This window comes from Parasteatoda tepidariorum, chromosome 4 (genome assembly GCF_982258835.1).
Source record: "Parasteatoda tepidariorum strain Cologne lab strain chromosome 4, Ptep-v5.0, whole genome shotgun sequence".
NCBI lineage: Eukaryota > Metazoa > Arthropoda > Arachnida > Araneae > Theridiidae > Parasteatoda > Parasteatoda tepidariorum.
Window position 1 is genome coordinate 25,168,174 of NC_141758.1, and position 25,192 is coordinate 25,193,365.

The 25,192-nt window shown below is 26.6% G+C and overlaps 1 protein-coding gene across 5 annotated transcripts in view; it reads left to right on the forward strand.

Moving 5' to 3' along the window:
• The window catches only part of eas (ethanolamine kinase 1), a 28,848-nt gene extending 4,834 nt beyond the window's left edge, over nt 1–24,014 (forward strand). For 3 of the 5 annotated variants that reach the window (XM_043047942.3, XM_043047941.3, XM_043047944.3), the window contains exons 2-9: nt 6,473–6,645; nt 9,119–9,378; nt 9,503–9,646; nt 13,903–14,045; nt 14,755–14,838; nt 18,410–18,573; nt 19,817–19,890; nt 21,565–23,192. In XM_043047942.3, coding sequence (XP_042903876.2) covers nt 6,508–6,645; nt 9,119–9,378; nt 9,503–9,646; nt 13,903–14,045; nt 14,755–14,838; nt 18,410–18,573; nt 19,817–19,890; nt 21,565–21,661 — 1,104 coding nt within the window. In that variant the 5' untranslated portion in view covers nt 6,473–6,507 and the 3' untranslated portion in view covers nt 21,662–23,192. Of the gene's footprint in view, nt 1–3,470; nt 3,766–6,472; nt 6,646–9,118; nt 9,379–9,502; nt 9,647–13,902; nt 14,046–14,754; nt 14,839–18,409; nt 18,574–19,816; nt 19,891–21,564 lie in introns of those variants that run through there. The other 2 variants (XM_043047940.3, XM_071182063.2) reach the window with 2 other exon arrangements.
• The last annotated feature ends 1,178 nt before the right edge of the window (nt 24,015–25,192 follow it).

A 25,192-nucleotide genomic window follows, 5' to 3' on the forward strand; every position in this document is an offset into this window, starting at 1 on the left:
CAAAATATTAGCTTTGTAAAGTAAAACTGAATGATAAGAAATTATTTATTTTTTCAAATTTTAAATGTATTTTCATTTATTTTTTAGATTTTAATTGGGAGTTTACTTGGCATTTTTTTTGTTCGTTTTTTCTTATTAAGAATTAAATAATTTAGAATACCTGCACAATAAGCTATAATTTTAAAAACATTAATAACTGAAATTTGCAATTATTTTTTGCAATGATTTTTTGTGTCAGTTTTTATTTAAAAAATTGTGAGTATTAGTAAGAATTTGATTTCTTAAAAAATATTTTTAAGTATATTGTAGAAATTTGAATTTCAGCCTTAATCTACTTATTTCATAATTTTAGATAAATTGTATTAATATTGGTAATAAAAAAGAAGATTGAGTAAAAAGTTAAATAAAATTTTATTGAATTGTTTGGATGAAAAGTTTTATTTCAATAGTGTGTGTATTTCAGAATTGTGTGCTTACCTTTGACATACAAGTCATAGTCCTTTAAAGAACATTTAATTTTAACCAGCCTAAGCATTAAAATTAAATTTCAGAATGTAAAAATCATAACCATTTTCACTCTTTTTTATTATTCTTATGATTAATCTGTTACAAATGATCTATTAATTAAAGTGGACAAATTAATATTCTAAGACATAGAAAAAAATGTGCCATTATTATTACTATTCATGACTTTTTATAATAATGTCTAAAATAGTAATGAAATAAAGTCTTAATTTAAAAACAGCTTTCTCTTTAAAACACTATATAAATTACAATTAAAAGTAAATAAAAATAATAGTTATTAAAGTAGTTAATTTAGTACAATATAAATTTGTTTGAAATTAGTTGTTAGTATAAATAGTCTTGAAATGTTAAAGTTCACATTCCTCGTTTCATTTTTTTAAAAAATAATTTTTGAAATGTAAGTGTGCAAAATTCTTTGCTAAATTACTGAATTCAATGTCATAAGTTAGCAATACAAGTAGGTCAGCTATTACTATTTCAATTTTGGCAAGTCAACAAGCTAACTTTACCAAATTTGGGACATAATCATATATATTAGGAACTCATAACATAGAAGTACCAAATTTATCTGAATCAAAAATTGCACCTCCATTAACTTTCCTTATAAATAGATAAAGCTGTTTTTTGTTTAAATAAATATAAAATATTCTAAAAAAATTACCAAAAAAATTAAAAAAAAATTTTTTTTTATCTCTTTAAAAAATAGATAAAATTTTTAGAATTTTGTAAAAAAAAAGTAAATAATTTCTTTTTAAACTGTTATTTAACAACTTTTTCCAAGGATAAATGGTTATTTTGACTACAAATGTCTGGGTATAAACAACAGTAAAAGTATAATAAATTTGATAGCACAGATTAAAAAACATTAGGAAAGACCTTAGAAAATGACCTAAAAACAGTAGGAAAAATATCATAAAATCCATTAGACAAACATTAGAATTATTTACTTCAAACAACCTACTTATTACTTTACACGACCTAAAGATTGGTAGTTTTGCAGATCTATTACTCAATTTTTCTAGGTTTTGTCAAAAAAATGTTATAAATATCCTAATGTATTTCTCCATAATCCACGAAAAACGTTCTCAAATATAATTAATTATTTGATATTTTTTTACACTGAAACATTAAACAACCTTAAAAGATTCAATAGTTAATCTATGGATTATTTTCTTAAAATTAATCTTAAGACTTCTGTTTATTTTTTTTAGCTCGAATAAATCTTTTCATTTGAAGTTAAATAATTTTTGCACAACTTGACCCAACGTGTTTTATTAGCTAATGTGCATGTTTGTTCCTTGGGTTTTAACAGCCCTGGAAAAATCAAAACATATTTATTAACAGGAAATTTAAATTTCTTGTAACGAAATTTTGAAGAAGACAATGATAATACTTACAAATTCTTTATTACAAACTTATGAATATGCAACATAGGAAAACATAACAAAACATGTAATTAAATTATTAATTTACTGAATTGAAATATAATTTATAATAAATTTAAATTTACAAAATATCACAAATCGTTACAATTCCAAAATTTATTCAACTTGAATAATTTATAAATTAAACTGATTTTTAACAGTCCTATATGATTGCAGCTTACCATTCCTTTGGCATAATCCTACTACAATCATAAGATCAGTTTTTTGTTTCATTTCGAGAGATAGTTTACCTAATATTTCTAATGATAAATATTCATTTAAAAAATTTTCTGCTCTGTTCATGCAGCTGAGTTATTAGGTCTGGTCTACATTGTTTGAATTCTTCCCATTGTTTAGTATCTTTGACTAATGAGAAATTCTTAGACATAAATTCTAAAGCATAAGACTGTAATGCTTTACATTCATAAAAGCATTCAAAAACATTTTCAACAGTTAGCGAACGTTTAATGTAATTAATAGCTATAATTTTCAACTCATTCAAACAAAACCTGTCAGCTGCACTAAGAAGATCATACGTTGATTGGAAAGTCGTTAAATCAGTTTTACCAGAATAAATATATAAAAGAACAGCTTTCATAACAGTAGGTTCAAGGTCATTAATACTAAGTTTTGAATCATTAGGAGTGTTTCCTAGCATTTCAGCAAATACAGAACTTCTGGCTGAAAGAATATTTTTATGAGCAGGAAATACCTCCAAACCACATCTTATTATGACATCTGAAAATCTCTGATTGCAACACAACTGACTGAAATCAGTGGATAGCGTATCAAAAGTTGAAGAATTCCCGTATTCATGAAAATAAATTCCTCCCGTAATCTGAATTTTTTTCATACTATTAAACATTTCTGGAATAAAATGTTCCAAACGGCCTATTAGTGTAGTATTCGAACCATGAAATGTGTTAACACATTTTGTTATGAGTTTAGTACCAGGATTACTAAATTGAAGTTTAACTCTAATCCTCATACCAGTAACAGCTTTCTTTCGCTCTATCGCGTAAATAACACCATCTAATTTCCTGCGAGGTTTCTTAGATATTTTAAAACACCAGAAATCATTACAAACGTAACCTAATTTTTTATTTAACCATTGATTAGGTAGAAGATCGGATGAGTTTATAACCCAATCAATTTGAATTTTAAATTGCATTTCGAAAGAAATGTTCACTAACACTAAAATGTATCAGATATTCACTTCTAAGTAAAAGATTTCTGCACGAAATTGACTATCAATATCGTTTGCTTGTTTATGTTTTGTTTTTTCGATCTTTTCCAGCAGAAAAAGATGACTTCCGACTAACTTTTTTTGTTTAAATAATACTCTGTTTCTTTTTAATCTTCGTTTTTTTTCAGAAAGTTGTTATTCGAAAATTTTTTATATAAATTTTCAAAATTAATTCATTCTTAACATTAATTATTTAAATGCTACATTTGAAAGAAAATGAGACAGTGCAAACCAAAATAATGGTAATAGTGAAAATCTGAAACTGGCAATAACATGATTCTTTTCTGCGCGCAGCCGTGATTTTGCCGGATTTTCTTCAATAAAAACAGCTAAATAAATAAATTTACTGTACAATTTCGTATTGTAATAAAACCACTATTACCACTGATTAATTTTATTATAGTTGCCTTTCAGTGTACATACGACTGATGAGAAGCGTCAAATCTAATAGGTTATAAAATTTTGTAAAACGTTTTTCTTGATTAAAAATTTTACATTTCGTGAATTATTTTTATTAAAAGTATTATTTGTGTACCTTGACTTTAAAGAATACTTGGCTTTTATTTAAACGTAAACATTTTTTTATGAAGCTGTTTCTTCATGCTCGCTACTTGTTTTTATGCTTCTTACAATTGTGATGTGCCTCAATTGATTTGCTTGTGTTGATTTACGTTTGCTTGGGTGCCTTATGTTTTTGTGCATGTTTCTGCGTAGTTTTTTTATATATATAAATGTAGATTTAACACTGATCAATGTATTTTTCTTTTCTGTAAATTGTTAATATTAGTGATTTTGTATTAAAATTATGTTACTCACTTATGGAGGCTTAAACCCATCTCTCATGTGTGCAATGTATTATCTGAGTTCAAAACCTGCATAATATCTTGAAGTACAAGTCCTAAAATTGTTTAATATTTCTGTTGGTCTCAAATAGGATTTGAATACCAATGACAAAATAAAAATTTTGAAGAAAGGTATCGAAATTAGCACTTGTCCCTCTATTTTCTGTTGGAAAAACAGCAAAAAAAAGTTTCTAAAAATTTTTGTTATTATCCGTCAAGTAGAGCTATCCTAAGGATTTAGCAAACATGGCATTTGTTCCGAGCCATACATTTCTAGGACTCTACAGGGCTCTGTGCCAGATAGTTTTTTTTTTTCAATTGAAAATGAAGAATGTATAAATGTTTAGTTATACATTAAAAATGAAATTCAAACGGAAAATTGTAAAGGTTTATTTCATAATTGAGGCAAAATTATTTCTGGGTCTGAAATGTTCATTTTCCTAGAAGTACTGCAGAGATAAAGCACATATAAAGGGTCCATGACAACTCAGCTAGCAAATAAAAATTATAAAAGCAGAAAAAAAACAACCTAAAATGGCTATTTTAAGCTTGTAAGAATTGAAGAAAATTTTTTATGAGCAATTTTAGACACTCTTAACTGTTTAGACCAGGGGTCCCCAACCCTATGCCCGCGGGCACCATGGCGCCCGTCGATCGGTCTAGGTGCGCCCGCTGCTTGTGCCCAACGATAAAATATTTCAGTTTTCCATTTCCCCATAAAATGCTATGCAAATACATACATAAGTACGCTAGCTCAGTAAAGGTAAAGTTCTTGATAGATTTCTAGATTTATCTGAAGAAATAAAAAATTATCTTGCATCCAAAAATCAAAAATTTTTAGATCTAAGAGATCCTCTTTGGCTAACAGATTTGTCTTTTATAACGGACCTAACGAAAAAATTAAATAATTAAAACTTGGAGCTGCAGGGAATAGACAAACATATAGCAAGAATGGTAGGGGCTATAAACTCGTTCAGAGCTAAGCTAGTTTTGTGGATATCACATTTGAAAATGAAGTCTCTTGTGCATTTTCCATACATGATCAATTTGAAAAGCGCTTTCAACAGTTTAATATCATCAAGGTATTTGATCATATATTTTGTAAATCCTTTTACCAACCAAATAAACGTAACCATAATAGCAATACACATTTCAGAATTTCTTCAAGTAAGGCGAGAAGTGGAGATAGAAATTTTGGATCTTCAGAATGACATTATCCTCAAAACTATTATATCAGATGAGAAATTCTGGAATATAGTTGTCAGAAATGAATTTCATTCTTAAAAAGAGCAGCATATAAAATAAAGTCGCTTTTTGGTTCCACATACTTGTGTGAATCACTGTTTTCGACAATAAATATCATAAAATCAAAATATAGATCCCGACTTACAGATAAACACCTTGACGATTGCTTGCTAGCAGGAATTTCACCATATTCTCCCAATTATGAAGCGCTGGCCAGTGAAATGCAATGCCAAAGACCACATTGACTGTATTTTATATACTTTATAAATAATTTTTATACTTCGTATGGTTTGAAAAAGCAATTTAGTAATCATTTATTTTACACAAGAATATTAATACTAATTAAATTCCTGAGTTAAATTAATTTTTAAAATTAAATTTTTTGTGCATTATATGTAGTGTGTATTATTACCTACGTCTATCAACTATAAATTTATCTTAAAAAAATAAATGGTGCCCGCCATTCGACCGATATTCTGGCATTTGCTCTTAGGTACAAAAAGGTTGGGGACCCCTGGTTTAGACCATCACATCTCCATTATCTTCTTCTGATTTGTAAAATATTATTCTGATTCATATTTCATTGATACATGAAATGTTCTTTATATTTATTTATTATCTACATTTAATTGAATTGGAAGTATTTAATTTTTTTTTTATAAAGTATAACTACTCGCCATGGAATTTTTTTATGTTTAGTTTTAATTGATCAATTTATTTCAAATTATTTTAAATTTTGGTCTTTTTAAGTTCTCAATAGTGAATGATTGAAAAAAAGAATTGGTTTTAGGAAAAGAAAATCATTAATATATAGATGAATAAAATGTTTGTAATAAATAAAAGTAGCAATTTATAAAATTGAGGTGGATAGTTTAAAAGCTATAAAAAATTCTTAAATATTTTTTGGTTCTGTATCTGTAAACTGTTAATTGTTATTAACAAAAATATAGTTGAAAAGTTTTTTTTTGGAAAAATTAATAAGTTGGAATAGAATAACGCTGTGCACTTGAATGAAACAGGCTTTACCTACTTATTAAGAGACTTAATTTATGTAGAAATTTTGTAATTTTCTTTTTTTTTTAATAAATTGCATATATACATATATGGTTGTAAAAACTGTAACATAATTCTATTATCTTATATTTTATAAAATTTATATTTAATTTGAAATGTTAATATTTGTTTTACAGGTAGTTCAAATTGTCTAATCTGTTCATGTTATAAAATGCCAACTAATGCGAATGGGACGATTAATAGGTTGGACATTGCTATTTCTAATGATTCATTCTCTTCGTTATGCTCAGGTGCCATTAAAGTTATAAGCATGATCAAGAATTGGAAACCTGATAACATAGCTTTTGAAGTAAGATTTTTCATTAATACAGTATAGAACCCGTTATCCGGAAATCAGATAACCCAAAAACCAGAACGAAATTCGATAAATTTTCCCGCCATTTTTAAAAAAAATAATTTTTTTTCCTCATAAGATTTTAGGATTTTTCATTCTTTTTTGAAAGATGTTTACCTTACCATCATTTTGAAAATAATCATTAGTGTATTACTTCATCTTTTTTTCTTCTGTTTAAGATTATTTCCAAATATTTTTTTTTAGTTGGGTTTAACAATAAAAAAAAACGGCTTTTTGTAGCGATTCAGAAAACCGAAAAAATCAGTTATCTGGAATAACGATGGTCCCGATCGTTCCGGATAATCGGTTCCCTACTGTATTCATTTTCTTAAAAGGTTTTCCTGTTGTTACACTTGCAAGGAAGTGTTTCTTGCCATATTTTTTCAAAATTTTTTACTTGTATATAATATTTAAAAACTTTAATTTTGATCTGGTTGAGAATATGTTTGTTTTGAATAATGCAGATAATATTTACTACCGTTTAGCGTTACCTTCACAAATTCATCTTTAGGAAAAATGGTAGTTTCACTAAATACTTAATAGGGCAAACCTAACCAGTTGCTCATACCATAATCAAAGCAAGCTTTTTTTAGCTGAGTTTTTTAAAATGAAACAAGGGGGTTCTCCCTTTGAAACTTTACAGAAAGTCAAAATTCGAACATTATTATGAACATTCGAACATTATCTTAAACACTATTGTAAATTTATTCTAACAGACCTTTATTTTTTATAAATTTTTTTTTCTCTGTGTAACTTTTCTCTGTATGACTTAGTCGAAAACGTTCTCATAATGAAAATAACTTTTAGTGCTAGTACTGTTAAATGCATGTTTTTATCAAATTCAAGTTGAAATTTAACTAAGGACAATAAATTTTATGGAATTTTAAAATTGGATGCAATTTTAAGCCCATAATTTTACAATAGCAAAATAACTTTTTATGGAGAAAAATATACAGAAATTTACCTGTCATAAATGATTTTTATTTGAAGTGATAGTTTTTGAAAATATTTTCTTACTTAACTATATTTTTTTTGTTTATTTTGAATTTTGTGCATAATTATTAATTTAGAAGCATTTCTGCTTGTTTATTAAAACTTAAATTATGAACATGGAATGCTTAGAAAATGCTTTTATTTTTATTTTTCATTTATTACAAAAGTCAAATGTGTGTTAAAGATAAAAGTTGATAATTCTTTGTACATTGCATGGCATATAAAGAATTTATATAAATTGAAAAATATTAGTGAATGTACTATGTGCAAACAAAAAGTGAATGTATTTCATTTCATAAATGTTTACTATGCTTCTAAAAATTCCATTCATTACAAATTATGTGTTTATTTATAATTGTAATCTAATCATGTAACTTATGCTTTACTATGAATCATTTCACTAACTTTATAATTATGCAATTCATTACATTTAGAAAGCATGAAAATGTCTGAAATAGTTACTCTCATATCCATTTCTTTTATTAATCCCTCTCTTAATAATTAAGCAATATTTTTCATGTAATATATCTTATGTTTTGGTATGCATGTTGAATATACTTGAAAAAAAAAAAAAACTTGGCAATATTGAATCTATTCATGAAAAAACCATGCTGATCCTAAGGTACTATATCCTTCCTATATTATTTAAATTTCCTCCATTATATCCTTTTTGTGTATGGATCAGATATAATTTGTAACCCAATTTTGTTTGATTTTATTATTTAAGGTGAGTATGAATTAAGTGTAGTAAAAGTGCAACCTTATCTGGTTCTTGTTCTCATGTTTTCAATATAAATGTAAACAGTGACAATCTCGAGCTCCATACCTGCTCTAGTTCCGGTTAGAAAGTTTGCAACTGCTTAGTACAGTTTATTTTGCGAGGCGATTTTTTTAAACGGATAATTTTGTTTTCAATAATGGAAGTAAAAGAGATAATTTCTGAGCTCAAATCTGCCGTATTTCATAAGATATTGATGTTTTTAAGTAATTCTGGTGAGTATGAAGTGAAAATTTGTTTTAGTTATTTATAATAGATATATTATTAAAAAGGTGGCTTGGTTGCTAGATTTTGATTAACTCGCTTTTTTGGCAGTCCTGATTTGACCTTTCCATTTATTCATTACTATTTGTTCTTGTTGAACGCTGTGTACCATCTTATGTTACTTACATTTAACATTATAAACACAAGTAATAAGTAATCAAATACCACGTTTTCGAGAATCTCAAAACACAATGATCACATTGTGAGCCAAATGGCTTTAAAATACACAGGAGACAGTAACCTGGAAATATAGGCGATATGGAGCTAGCAGCGTTCCCTAGTGTTGAAAACACCATCCATTAATTTTTACTTTCATTTAATTTTCTGAGTTACATATTTTTTTTAATCTTATTTTATTTCAGTTTTAAATTAACTTGGTATTATTTTTTTTAGCTTTTTAAAGATGGTATTACTAACCACTTGGTTAAATGCTACCTCAAAGATGACCCAGATCAGGCTGTACTAATTCGTGTCTATGGTGAAAAGACAGAATTGTTTATTGATCGTGACTTGGAAGTGAGGAATATGCAAATGATGTGTGAAGCTGGATTGTGTGCTCCATTACATTGTGCCTTTACTAATGGTTTGTGTTACGGTTTTTCTCCCGGCGAAGTGCTTGATACTAAAATGGTACGAGATCCTCACATATCTAGGTAAGTTTTTTCCTATTGTTTTCAACAATGTTTTTGGGCAGACATTGTTAAAATATTTCTTCTTTGTAAGTAAGAAATAAGCAAATTTTATTTCTGTGCTTATTTTAAAATATGTTTGTTTCAGGTTGATTGCTGAAAGATTAGCCAAAATGCATAGTGTTAAGTCCAGTATAAATGGTTTGATTCCCCAGCCTTCACTTTTTCCTATTATGTATAAATATCTTCAACTTATACCAGTTTCATTCCCTGATCCAGTGAAAGATGAAAGGTATTTGGTTTTATTCAGTGAAATTTATGAATATTACTATTACCTAAAATTTTAATTTGGATATCTTTTTTAACGAGCATGTGTTGAATGTATATTGTGATAAATTTTTTTCAATATTTATCACGAATCTTTGTTTTTATACATGACTTCTCTAATTTTTTAGGTATTTATATGTTTTAGTGATAAAAAATAAAATAGAAACTGTTCAAAATCAGTTTTGTGTGATTAAACATTAGACTTAATGTGATGTAAAATAATTTTTGATAAATGTTAGTGTTAGTTTGATTTGATGTTTGGACGTTGTAAAGGTCAAACAATCTTTTCATCTGCTTTGGTCATGTCTTTTAACCCCTTCTATGTTAACGTCCCATGTCATACATTCAACGTTTTTGTGGGTCGGCTTCGCATGCCATGCAATGAAGAGAAAAAGTGCATTATTGAAATTGTATTCGTTTGCTACCTACCCAACTCTTTAAATCCAGCGATTATTTTTGTATTTCTCAATATTGCTAAGAGATAGCCTAACAAGTCCCACATTCTTCACCAGTTTCACAGTGAAATTTCCCACCTTGAATTGAAATCAAAATAATTTTGTACTTTCTGTAATTTAGTTTTTATCAGTGTAACCGTTGCATTTAATCTATAATAAATTATTTCAGTTTTGTGATAAATGGGATTTTTACGCTTTGATGCCAAAGACTGATTGTAAAGTTGTTTTAACGGTAATATTGGAAAGTTTACCAAAATATTTTTGACTTAATTTTAATAATTATTTTATTATTAAAATTAAGTAAAAATTATTTAACCCCTTAAAGCAATAGAGTTAGTAAATATGTTATTATAGTGTTTTTTGGAAATCAGTAAACCGGACAAAAATAATTTGCATTTTCGAATTTAGGATAAAATATATATTAAATTTCAGCAATAAAAAATGTTTTTTTTTTTTGGGGGGGGGGGGGATTGGAAATTAAAAAAAAAAAAAAAACATCAGACAGAGAAGGGATTAAAAGGAAAGGCTGAGGAGGAATAGTTTAGACTGGCTGAAGGAGAAGTTTGATGTTTCCAATTGAGATACTACTTTTACACAGGAGTTAAATGATGTGGAAACTGCAAGATTTAATAAATTGAAAAATTTCTTTGTAGGATGAAATTTATGGTATGTTTCAGCTCACATCTCAAGCCAATTTATCTAACAAAGATGGCAAAAGACTTCGTAAAATGCAAATTTTAGAATTGCATTTTTCTCATAAACGTGTTTGTAAATTATTTGTAACAGGTGTAAGGTGTTTGTAACAGGTGACTTTAGGTGTAAGCTATGTTGAGCCAGTTTTAAAAACTAATTCCATGGTTGAGTCCTAAAAGTATAAGAAGCCAAGGTAAAAAATAAAAAAAATACTTATGCATCAGTCTTCCTTTCAAGATGAAAAGGTCCTTCTAAGGGCAAGCAATGACAGACTTAAATGTTAGACTAAGTTATCTCTTTATTAACCATCTATTCTAAAAAATGAAACAAACCTTACCGGAAGTTTAGGCTCTTCATGACTGACTATTTCTTTTTTTAGTGTTCCAAGTTAGTTTGTTTCAGTAAGATTAAGGAATTTGAAACACTAGAATAAGGATACGTAAGGTTCATGTCTGTATGGTGACAATTGCTGCCAAATGTTCTACAAGTGTTGTTGAAATCATATGCATGGACGACAAATTTATCGCCTTAAATGTGTTTGGAATTTACAAAATAGTAAAATGTAACTAAAAATATCTAATAGATTTATCATGTTGAAAAATATGATATAATTTTTATTATAATCTATTGCACATTAATATTAATACCGTAAAATATAATTTTTACTTCAAATTCTATGTATTTAAAAAAAACTTGTTATTCTACTTTTATTTTTGTATGCGTGGTATGGATTCAAATGTTTGGTATTAAAATGGAATAATTGAAAGTGTCTGTTACAAAACTTTTTAAATGGTTAAAATTTCAAATTTACTTATTGTGCAGAGATGCCAACTGCTCCGGACACGCCAAAATAATTAAAAAAACGGTAATTAACTACAAAGTGAATTTTGCAAATATTTTACTATTTTTGCTTGCTTTTTAAAAGGTACAGCATGACATTGGTATTATAAAGTGGAGAATTATATAAGCCTACGGATTATTTAGAAATAGTGGTGGATAAAAATCTACTAAATTTAATTTATTAAACCAAGAATCACAATTGATAAACTACCACTTTAAACTATATATTTGTTGTCCGGAGCAAGTTGGCATCTCTGATTGTGCTTTGCATTCATTTTTTTCTAAAGTTTAACATATTATGTTTTGTACCACTAAATGAATACCTAGGTATTCCTATTGGACCACTAAATTATCATTGCTGGTGTGAACTCTTAAGGATAGGATAATGATGTAAGATTAATAAGATTCCATTTATAATAAAGTTGAAACAATAGTATCTATACAATATTGAATATTTTTAAACAATTATTCACTTTATTTCTAGTTTTAATGAAAGAATGAAACAGTGTGTTAATTGAATTTAAAAAAAAAAAAAGAATTTTTTTTTTTAGGAACAGAACTGTGATCTACATTACGTAAGCTGCTAGTATATTATTTTAAAATTTGTTTTAGTTTATTGTCACAATTATGTGTATAAAGTTTCATTGAGAAATAAATATTTATTGATTAGTTTGATCATGATTAAATTTGTATCACTTTTTTATTAAAAAAGTGAAAGATATGTTCAGTTTAATTTTTTCACCTGACTTGTACTGATAAGCAAAAGGATCCGAGTCTTATTATTATATATTTATAATAACTCAAAATTATTATTTCAATCAAACTCACTAAGTCTCACTCAAAGATAAACATTTTTCTGAAGTTCATTTAGAAATACTTTTGTTTCCTTACACAATGATCAAGTGGGCTATGTTAACACCAGTCTTCATTCTCAAATTTATCTGCATTTTTTTAATCACTTTTTTTCTCTTAGCATATTGTCCAAAAATGAAAATATTTATAAGAATCTTTTTTAACTTTAAATGAAAATATGAACTTCATAGCTCAAATTTGAGTAAATAAAAGCATTCCTATTATTCAGAGGCAGTTATAAGTAACTCTAATTGTGCTGCCGCCTGTTAATGGTAGTGAGGAATAAAGTGAATAAGCCAACATAGCTAGTTATACTTTTAGATGTCAATATTGCCGTCCCTGAAACAACTGATATTCCAAAAACTAATTATCAGAGATTGTGTGAAAGTATTCCCTTCAATCAGTGAAGCTTTAAAAAAGCCAGGTGTATTGTAATGAAGAGACACATTTGTATTTTATTTTATTTCAGTCTGCAAGCAACTTTTGACCAACCTAGTTATAATTAAAACTCTTAAATTAAGTAAGGATTTTTTCAATATTAAAGAAATCGTGGATTCTGATATTAAAATAAAAAAGTTTGAAGGAGAGAGGAGCTAGCTTCAATATAGTAGATGTCAGAAATTTGGCCACTCCCAGTACTATTCTCTGATACAACTAGCTAACTTATGATGTCTCACTTCTTGTGCCTCTATGCGAAGAAAAAAAATTCACCAGCTAAATGTTTCAACTGTTCCAGTGAACACCCAGCTGATTTCACTGGTTTTCCTGCCAAGATAATTAAAAAGAATCCACTAAAAGAATACCTCTCCCAAAATCAGTGAAACTACTTCTTACCATTCATAAACTGGATGAACTCGTGAAAAATGAACACCCAGCTGATTTCACTGGTTGTCACGCCAAGATGCTTAAAAAGAATTCGCTGAAAGCAACCTCTGCAAAAATCAGTTAAAATTCTTCTCACCATACAAAAACTTGAAGAGCTCATGGAAAATCAAGGTACACTCAAGATCCCTAAAATATTCATTTATAACCAAGTCTCTGATTAGGATCAAGATGGGTTTTTTTTTCTCCCACATTAAAATTATTGTCAATTTCGGATTTTTTAATCATCAAGAAAATATTCATTGTACCATAAAAGGGGTTAAAACTAAACTTTTGGAATCTCATTCAGCTTAGATTGCAATGGTGCTGTAGTGTTATTTTGTAATTGTATAATTCCAAATCTTTAATCTTTAGAGAAGATCTTTAAAATTTTGTTAAGAATCAATAGCTTCATTGCAAGCAAAAATTACCAAATCCAAAACTAAAGTCAAGTTTGAAATTACTTTTAATGTTGTTATTTAAATGAAAATGTATTGATAAATTATTATGTTTGTATTAGGTTTAAAAGCTGCATTCCTTCAAAGGAAGTTCTGGAAGAGGAAGTTAGTTCATTGAAGGAGCATTTAATGACACTGGGATCTCCTGTTGTGTTTTGCCATAATGATCTGCTGTTAAAAAATGTGATTTTTAATGAGGAAAAAGGTATTTTTAAAATTTAAATCCATGTTTTTTTTTATTTATTTATAATTAAATGTGAATGTATGTTGATAAACATTAAAAACAGTAAATTTTAACTGTTCATAAACACATTTTGCATTTTATTGTTATTTATGGACAAAATATGCATCAGTTTAATGATTTTGGAATAAATTGAAATTATTGCAATTCCATAATAATAAATTAAAAGGAAATATGTTAACATGAAGCAGAAACAAAATAGTTGATTTTATTTTTAAGTAAACCTCCCCTACTTAATGCTTAATACTTACCTACATTAACTTTTTCTAAATCTTGCAATTTATAGTTTTCAATCAATAAAGAAAAAATCTTTATTTACATTTGTTTTTCAACATATTTGAGAAATTTTCTATGAAACCCTCCCTTAACTGTATTAACTTGCTTTAGTGCCTTTAACAATATAGTGATGGAATCTGTTTATTTATTATGCTTGTTGTGTTAACAGTTTGGATGAAATGCTTAGCGCTAAAATATTTGGGTTTAAAAAATAAATCCAGAATTTTCTCACTGATCTATTCTTTTCTTTGTCAAAATTTAAGAGACCAAAATCTAAAATTTATTGAGAAAATTCAGAAATCTTTAAATTATTGATGTTTAATTGAACTATTTCTTTTTAAATAAATTTCTCATTCAATAATAAGTGGTACATTTTTGGATATTTATTTATTTACAGATGAAGTAACATTCATTGATTATGAATATGCTGATTATAGTTATCAAGCTCTAGATATTGGAAATCATTTTTGTGAATTTGCTGGTAATTATATTCTTTATTGATTTAAATATTGATGGCGATTGAAAATTGTTGAATGAAATTTTAGAATGTTATAATTAAAACATGTATTTAAACTTTTTTAAAAAACAAAAACTTTTATGAAATATAAATTAAAAAATAAATGTAATGAAAAGGAACCAATTTTTTCGTTACTTAATCATTCTGAAGTGTTTTTCCAAAGTGTCCATAGGTCGCGAAAATCATGAAATTTGAAAAAGTGTCATGAAAATAATGAGAAAGTCATTAAATTTTTTCTTTTAAAATGCTATCCATAGTGATAGCTCAAATTCGAAATTTCCTTGTCATAATAACATATTAATGATAATTAAATTAAAAAAATTATGGGAAAACGATAAAATGATAAATAACTACTGAAAAACACATTTAGAAAACTGTGTGGTTTTATGATGGAATGGTTGTGAACCGAGTGGTTAAAGGTGATACTCCAAATTCAAAATTCGTGTGTTGTAATAACATATTAAAAACATCAACATTTGATAAGCTACATGGAAATGAGAATGATAATAACAGAAAATATTTTGAATGTGCAATAGAATGTGAACCTAGCTCATTGAAAGTGATTAGTCAAATTTTGAAACTCTCTTTTCATATTTATCCCCTCCGCTTAGGATCAAAATTATGATGGCATGTCTTCGGATCATCCTCTGGGATGTTTCCCAGACCGTCGCCAATAGCCCATTGTGCAGCTCTAGTGCGACGTAAATTAACAGTAACAACAACAACTCTTTTCATATTAAAAATATTGATTTTAAAAAAATAAAATACATGGAAATGGTTAAACAAATGATGTATAACCAGCAATAAAAGGGTCTGTAAGTGATGTAGATTTACAATGAAATTGTTTTGAATTGATTGCCTCATATTAAAAACATCAATATTTAAGAAAGCATGTGTAAATAGCTAAAATGGGATTGATTACAAAAGAAAGGGGGGATTTACAATGGAACCCCCAGAAATCAGGTGTGTCAAAAAGTGAGTACTCAATTTTGTGTATCATAATATATTAAAAATATCCAAATTTAAAAAAGAAAAAAAATAAGTATAAAACTCTTGAAAAATGATAGTATAAGCATTACAAATTCGGAAATTATAAAATCGTCTCGAACTAAGCACATAAAGTATGATAACTCAAATTCGAAACTAGTGTCTCATAATAAAACCTCATTAAAAATTTTAGATTTTGTAAAACTATGTAGAAATGCATAAAAAACAATAAAAAAAACATAGATTTTTGAGGGAATTGAGAGAAATAGACATTTAATGTATCATGCACGTAATAACAATTGAAGGGCTTGTGCAAAGGGCTAACAACCAGTTTTTTTGTTGAAAAAAACAAAGAATTTTTCAGACTGATTAAAGAAGTTGAAATTTAGTTTATATGAAGAAATGAGTAGAAATTTAGTTTAAACGAAGCTTAATGTTCTAGCATAGGTAATTCAAAATAACTCAGTCTGAAATTGTCTCAATAAAAAAATTGAACATTTTCAAACTTTTTGAAGAAGTAGAAAGTGATTGATAAGCTGACTTGATAAACAATAATAGTGTAAATACCAAGTTAAAGGAAACTTTTTGTTCCGGATTTCTCCTAATGCTTTGTCACGATGATAAAACCGTAGCTGAGAATAAGTTGAAAAAATCTAAACTGATTTTTTTTTCAACATCAGACACAAAATGTAAAAGCTTAAATTTGAATTATTGAGTAATACAATGCCTTTTTATGTAAATAATTGTATTGTGTTTTTGTTCTTTTTGAAAAAATTTATTGTAAGTTATTATTTTGTCTTCACTTGATATTTTTTTATTATGAGAAAAGCTGAAAAAGATATTTTAATTTAAAATTGTTAAATTATATTCTGAATATATTTTTAGACTTAGATGAATTTTTACTACCAAAATAGAATGCAGAATGTCAAATCGTATAGAAAAATAACAATACTTGAAAAATTTGTTATATATTATTATACTATATGTTTATTTCAATAATGTATAATGCTTCAGAAAAGCGTGTCATCAACATTTCACATATTCACATGATTTTTTTATGTGAAAAGCTGAATAGGGGATTTTAATTTATAATTGTTTGATACTATACTGAATCTATTTTTAGACTTACATGAATTTTTACTGCCAAATGGCCCTGTGCAGAATGTCTAATTGCATAGAAAAATAATAATAAATGAAAGATTTGCAACAAATTATTATTCAATATGTCTATTTGAATAATGTATAATGCTTCAGAAAAGCATGTCACTAACATTTCATACAATGAAATAGCAGTATATATGGTTAATGATTGGTTCATCAAAAATTTTGGTTCATCAAAAATTTGCTGTATTTAATATTTTACATTTGACATGAGTGAAAATGCATTCTGTAACATTTGTATAAATTGAATAATTGCTGTATAAAAAATATATAGAAAGCAAATTGTTATAAAAAAGGTCCTGAAGATATTTTTTGATGTAATGAATTCCCTCCCCCTCAGGAATCATGTATTGCGTATGTGTATAACACTTTTTTTACATGACTTTGGTAAATGCTTTTCCTATATTGTTAATATAATTCCTTTCTGTACTTAAAAATTACACTATGTTGCTAAATGCTTTTTTTATTTTTTAACATTATTCATATATGCTTTTTATTTTAAATACTAACCCCTTTCGAACTGTGATCACATTAGTGTGATTACTCAATTCTTTCTTCATAGTCCACAGTATCATATACGAAATGAGTCTGTCTTTAGTGGATTTGATTTCAATAATTCTAATATCTATTCCAATTATTTGATGTGAAAATGGTACCATTTTAATGAAAATTTTCCATGTTTCCATCCTCATTCAGTAATATATTTTGGACAAAAAATCTAATATTTGACATTACAAATAAAATAAATTAAAATTTTCTGTTCAAAAATTGTATGGCATCGATAAAATACGGTCTGGATTTACATTGAAATTTTCCTGAAATGCCTAGTCAGTGAATTTTTTTTCCTTTCTGAAATTACGTTGGAACTTTTTGTTTTCTGTGTTCTCTTCTTGTTTTCTTTGTGCTATTTTTTTTAAGGGTTCTATGTATTTGTAGCTCTGGCACAGTTAATAAAATTATGACTTCTTAACACCGCATTTTTTTTTTTTTTTTTTTTTTGTAATATATATCTGCTACTGTGATTAACCGAAATGAGTGGTTGTAGACTTCCACTGGTGAATATTGACAATCACCTGGTTGCTTTTTTAAATTTCCGAAATATATACTAGGTGTACTTAAGTGCCACTGCCTGGTATACATTCGCCCTGTATGTTTTTTTAAGGTTCAGTGCCACTGCCCAGTATACATTCACCCACTGTACCCTACATCAATGGTTTGTTTTAAGGTTCAGTGCCACTGCATTGTATACATTTGCACACTGTACCCTACATCAATGTTTTTTTTAATTTTTTTACAGTAATATAGTATCTAATGCTTAATGCCATTCCTACATTGTTCTTACACGTTTTTCATATATTAATATTGTTCTTGCATTTTTCTTAATTAGGGGTGGAAAAGTTTGAACCAACATTGTATCCTAATAAAGAGTTTCAGGTACGATTTTTGAAAGAATATTTAGTGGCTTGGCATCAAGCCAATGAATGGAGTCTTGATAATGTGACAGAAGAGACTGTGGAAGCACTTTATGTTCAAGTCAACAAATTTGCTCTGGTCAGTATTAGGACAAGTTATTCTATCTCCCATTTCAATTGTTAACATTTTAACAATATTTAATGACATAGCCTGATAGTGTTACTTCTGAAAGCTCCACACATTAAACACGTTAAATTCAGTATTGTCTAGAATTAATATAAACAAGTTTGCTATGCTGCGTGAAAAATCTGGGAAACCTGGATAGTCATGAAATTTGGAAAATTTCCAAAAGATCAAGGAATTTTACATTTTTGAGTCAAAATCTGGAAAAGTCGGAGAGCCTGATTTGGTGATGCGTGCAATGTTTGCACCAATATTTCTCAAGGAACACATTTCCTGTGCAAGAGCTTCTTTTTTCCCACTTGGCATCAGTTAAAATAAAATATATAAATGGCAAATATTCATTTTTTGTGGTTCATTATATGTTTTGTCTTATGCATATACTGTCATTAGATTGAATTTTTTTTTTAATGTATCTTAAAAATGAGGACATTTTATTCTTCCATTTCAGTAGCAACCATACAAAGAGTTTTCTTTTTAGTTTCTAATTTAGCTTTTTAAACATTTCTGTTTAAATAAATGCCTACAATGTAAATTTTTCAAAATTTTTTTAGAATTATATATTTTAAATATGTTAATAGGTAAGTACTTTATTTATGTTTCACTAGAGCTGCACAATAGGCTACCAGCAACGATTGATACTGTAATAAAATTTATACTGCTATTACAATAACTATTAAAATTTATGCATATTGTATACAAAGCCGTTGCCTTTTTTTATTCTTAGTATAATGAAAAGTAATTTAGGATATTTAAAATTCTTTATTTGTCATGTTTATTGACAAAGTGCTTAATTTATCTTTTATCTTCATTTTCAATGTACAGATCCAATATACAAATCATTTTATAATAAAATGTTATTAACTATTCTGCCGGGTAACTGGCATTTTAATAAATATTGTTATTTATAAATACTGTAACCTACATTGACAGTTGTTACCTCTTATACATTTAATTGAAAAATAATGTTATTAAAAAATTTATGTTTATATTTTATTTTAAATAGCAATCTGTGTTTGCATTTGGTTTTCTATATTTATGTTAGCATTATATTGCCCTGTGTAACTAATATTTGTTGACAAAATTAGCTACTTTTGAATACTTAGATTTTATTTCAAATTTGTTTCAAGTAACTCTTATCGATTTATAAAGATTGTTTTTCAATATAATTTTATTTTTACTTAATATGTTTTAATTCTAGGCTGCACATTTACTTTGGGGCCTTTGGGCATTGCTTCAATCGGCACATTCCACACTTGATTTTGACTTTTTAGGGTAAGCAATAATTTTTATATAACTAAGAACAGCATAAATTACATATAGGATGTATAATGAATGAATAATTATTCTTATTTTTCTATGCAAGATTCTTTTTAAGTTAATTTTTAATCTTTTTTGAGAAAGAACTTAAACTTTATATGCTTGAGTAGGGCATAATCAAGAAGATGGGGGCCTCCTGGTTGTTACTTTAAACGAAATTTACCTGTGTTTCATAATGAAGTGTTTATAAGTTATTTATAACTTAAATAAATTAGGATATACTGTTACAGGGTGCATAGCGTTTTTAAAAAGTGTTTAACGGTGTTTATTTTTGTTTTTTAAAAGCCCTTAAAGGTGCTTTTTTCATTAGATGTTTTTTAAAAAGTGCTTAACTTTCCCTTTTTCAAAATGAAATTTTTCCTTTACCATGTTGATTTTTGTTTCGAATTATGCAAAAAGACGCAGTTCATATTGTTCTATTCAACCTCAATCTATTTGGCCTATTGTTAGTCCGTAGCGTATGAAAACATCATTCGTTTTACATGATTCAAAACTTTATGATTTTTGACAATTGTCAAAAACAATGCTATTTTTTTTTTACATGACGGTTAAAACAAGATAAAACCGTCAATTGTCAAAAACTTTCTAACCCTATACATAAAAATATTTTTTGAGTGCTTGAGAAGTGCTTAAAAGGTGCTTATTTTTTGTTGAATAATTTGTCTATGCACCCTGTATTAATAAATATTAAGCTAATATCTTTTTGTAATCATCCATTCATTCTAATAGACAATATTTAGGAAAACACAAAAAGAAATAATTTGTAACATTTAGAGGGGCCTCTCGAGCCTTGTAATAAAGTTGACAGTGTTTCTCTGTGTTATAAATTTATTAAAAAAAAATTTAAAAAACTCTTAAAATTCTATGAAGAAATATTTTAAACTATATGTATGTTTTTGCACAATTAGTATCTTTAGTACCAGAATTTTAAGATTTTCCACAGTTTTTAAGTGTATATTTAAGTTATAATGTGTATTTATTTTTTTATCTATCATAAATAAAAGTAGATGGCTGCACTAAAGGAATAACCACCAATTATATGATGTGGTGCAAATTACCTGCTGAAATTTTCCCTCTTTGTACTTTCTAAGTTTATAAGAATATTGTATAAAAATTATTGACTTAATAAAATTTTGGGACTATACTTTTGATTACTTATCCCCCCCCCTATCTATTCTAGTTAGTTTAATAAGAACTGGTTCACAAATTGTGTTTATGAAAATTTAATGTATTTATTTCCATTTAATGTAATTTCCAGGTTTGTGTTAATTATACATATCATAATTTATTAGATCATAATTTTATTTGAAAGATAATTATTTTTCTAAAATTCAAGATTTTTGAGATTTTAATGTTGTGTGTAGTTTAGAAATAATTATTTCACATAAATTTTAAGAAGTTTAAATATTTTCTCAGTAACAAAAGAAGTATTTTCTCATTGACATAAAATATTTTGATTTAGCTATAAGTTATTTCATGATTAATAAAATGAGCTTTTTGTAATTGAGATAGTGTTAAAAATATTTTTTGAACTAGATGATAAATTTGAATGCTTTGTAATTTTTTTAAAAAAAAATCTATTTGGAAATTGCTAATCAATCTCACATTTATTTTTTCTTATTGTTACAGGTATGCTAAAGAGAGAATAGATGAATATTTTAATCAGAAACCTAAAATGTTTGCTCTAGAACTAAATCAATCGTGTCACCACAAATCAAATACCTGATTAATTCAAATCAATATATAAGTATATATTTATAATTGTACAATGCCTTGGTACTTGGGACTAATTTCTATTTTCATTTTCTGCAAATTTCATGTAGATATTTATATTGACAGATTTTATATGTACTATTTTCATAAAGTTCTTTGGATTTTATTTGGAGCTCTTATTGGCATAAATCCAACTTCATTTTTATGTATTGAAATATTAAAACTAGTCATTCTTTTATGTTAGCCATTTTTTTTAAATGTATGGAAATGACATTTTAATATGAAGTTTGTATTTATTTACATAAATATTACATGCTTAAATTTCAATTTGTACATGACAAATACAGTAAAATCTTCATTATTAGCATAACTATGAGTGCTTTATAGTTATGTTCCTAATCTTTTTAAAAAATATGCCTCCTGTTGGGAGAGGGACATTATTTTTTTTACCTTTGTTAGTTCCCAATGGTAAAGTTTTGTCAGTAAATACTAAGTTAATCATTTAAAAAAAGAGCTATTTCTGCAATGTGTATAATATTCAATTATCTGTTATTATCATTTCTAGGTCACTAAATATTATAATCAATGTCATTTAAAATGCAACAACACTCTTATTTTTATTTTGTGGGAAATTTTAAAAAATCTATTCAAGTTAAAAAGGTTCATTTTAAATGTATAATGACTGTAATTATGATTGTTTGACCACAAATTAACACACACACACATATTTATTATTTTAAAATGTGCAGAGATTCTGTTTTTGATGTACTCAAGTAACTAATATTTTTAATTTTTTTTTTGAATTATAAATTAAATAGAGTTTATTATAATTTTTTTAAAAAAAGTGGTTAAATTTATAATTACCATTTATTTGTCTTCCCATTAATATATAAATGACACATTTTCTAAATTAAATTTGTAGTCAAAAGACAAATCAGAGATTCTATGATTATCTACAATTAGGAGGGTTTACTGTAATATGGACAAATGAATGAAGTGCCAAGTTTGCCAGAAAATGAATGGTTTTGATTTATCCAAATTTCTTTTTCAAAAAAATTATAAAATTTGTGTTTTTATACTGTAGATTTTATACAATGTTGGATTTTTTTAAAATCATGTTTGGAGTTTTTGGTGCTCTAAAGTTGGTGAACTGTGCTTCTGTAAATTGTAAATTATTTCATCTGGTTGTGGACTGTTTTAATGTTACCAGTGTGTACCCTCTGTTTAAATGTTAAATAATTTGTGTATCTTAAATTATTAGATGAAGGAGCTAACATCTGAAGTAGGGATTCTATGTAATTGGGAAAACAGTAACATAATTGTGTTCTTCGTAATTGTGAAAAGCCAAATTTTTAAAGTTAGTGCGCATAATTGTTATTTTAAATTATTTATTTAATATATGCAGTAGAATTTTGATTATTTGAAGTAATTATGACCAAAAAAAAACTTAGGATTATCAGAATGTTTGGTTTATAAAGATTCAAAATTCTAATTTCCCACTTCCATAAGTAAACACTGTAAATGGATGTAATATGATTTTAAAACTACTAAAATTTTTTTTAAAACTTCAGTAGTCATGATATTAACTTGAATGCAACTCTGTAGCAGTTATTTAAAATAGTCAACTAATATGGGAAATCAGAAAGCTAAGTTTATGAATGCTTAAAAGAGGGCAAAAGAGAAAGACAATGTTTATGTATGTAAAAAAAAAAAAATCTTCAGTATCAACTTTGGTATGCAAAATGTATTTGAATAAATTAAGTTTAAATAATTGAGATTCTACTGTATATATCCTAAAAATGTATTCTGTAACCCTTAACTGATTTTATTTATAATAACTATTCTTCAGTTACTTTAAAATTGTTTAAAAATGTCTTTTTGTTTACTGTGTTTAAAAAGCATTGTGTAGGAATATATAAAAGTAAGAAAGCCATGACTATTAAAAAGTAATTTTGTTTCTCGTAAAGCAACGAAACATAACTTAAAAACATTGAAAATTTAAAACTAAATTATTTAAACTCATAAAGTTGCTATAATTAACTCCATAACCACAGTAATATATTGGAAGCATATTATGGTTAGGGAGAGGTTAAGGCACTTGCAGGCACTGGAAAAACTTTTTTTTTTTCACTCTTAAAGTATTGTCTACTTCCTTAACAGGAATTGCATTATTTTATAAAATGAAATTACGAATATATATATTAAAATATGTAAACGATATTAAAAAGATAAAGGTCAGATAAGGCTAGTCAGATTATAAAGTAATAAATTTTACTTATTATGCTTTATTGTGTTAGTCATTTTGATAATAATTTTGTTATTGAATTCTGGTCAAAAATATTAATTTTTTTAAATTTTATTTATTTTTTTAAATTTTTTTAGTTGCATGTTAATTAAGTTTATTATTTTGAATTCTGGATTAAAATATTGAATGTGATTGGGTGTTTGAGAAATGAGCTTTGTGTTCCGTGAATATTTCCGTGTGTAATATTTTATTAGATATTTAAAAAAACTTATCAACTCTGAGTTTGTTTTTATTTTGAAATTTTAGGCAAAAATGTTATTTTTTGTTGGAATGGGGAAGTCTGGTTGGAAGAATGAGATCTGTGCTGTCGAAATTAGTGATAAAAATTTTAAAAGGATGAAAGATGTGTTTTGACTTTAATTAAAAAATTAAACTAATTCTTTCCTATTTTAAAAATTGTTTTAATGCACACTTATGTTTATTTCTATTTAAATATAACAATGTTGATTTTTTTAAAAAAAGAATTTCAGTTATTAGACAAAATTTAAAAAAAAAAATGCATTAGTCATTCTTTTGTAAAGTTATGTGTTCATTTTTTTTTGTTACATTAATTTATAAAGTTAGCCAAATATAGTGCAGATTTTCTGATTGAGAAAATTTTCATACAGGTGCGAAAAAATGTTTTCACTTTAAAAAGTGATTCTTGCCTTTTTTGAAATGATTTGCTCATTAGTTTGTACTTGCTTTTATTTTTATAAGACTGTTGATTTATTTTTACAAAACAAAAACTTCTTTTTTAATAAATATCAAACAAAAAAAAAAGTACCCTTTTTTGTCAAGTTACATACAGGTTCTCTGTCCATTAAAAGAATTATTCAACAGTATCTGATATTAATTTACTCTGAAATTTATTTAGAAGTACTGAATTTTATCAGGAATTGTGATAGCAATTTTACTTCTTATTTGCTGTTTCAACTTAGGATTGAAATAAATTAGCCAAAAGCATGCACTTTAACATTAAATTTGTGTTTGTTTGCTTTAAAGCTTTATTTAGAAGTATTTATTTTTATTATTAAATGTGATTGCCATTAGATTTCCTATTTGTATTTCAATTTTTGATGAATGTGGAGTTACTGAAAGTATGTACTTAAAAGTTTCAATTTGTATTGATTTATTTTTCTAAGAAGTACTTATCTGTTAAATAAAATGGGGTCATAGTTAAATTTCTTATTTGTTAAAAACTTGATATTGTTAAGTTATGGCAATTTTATTATCTTGACTGAAGAACTTTAATTTTTA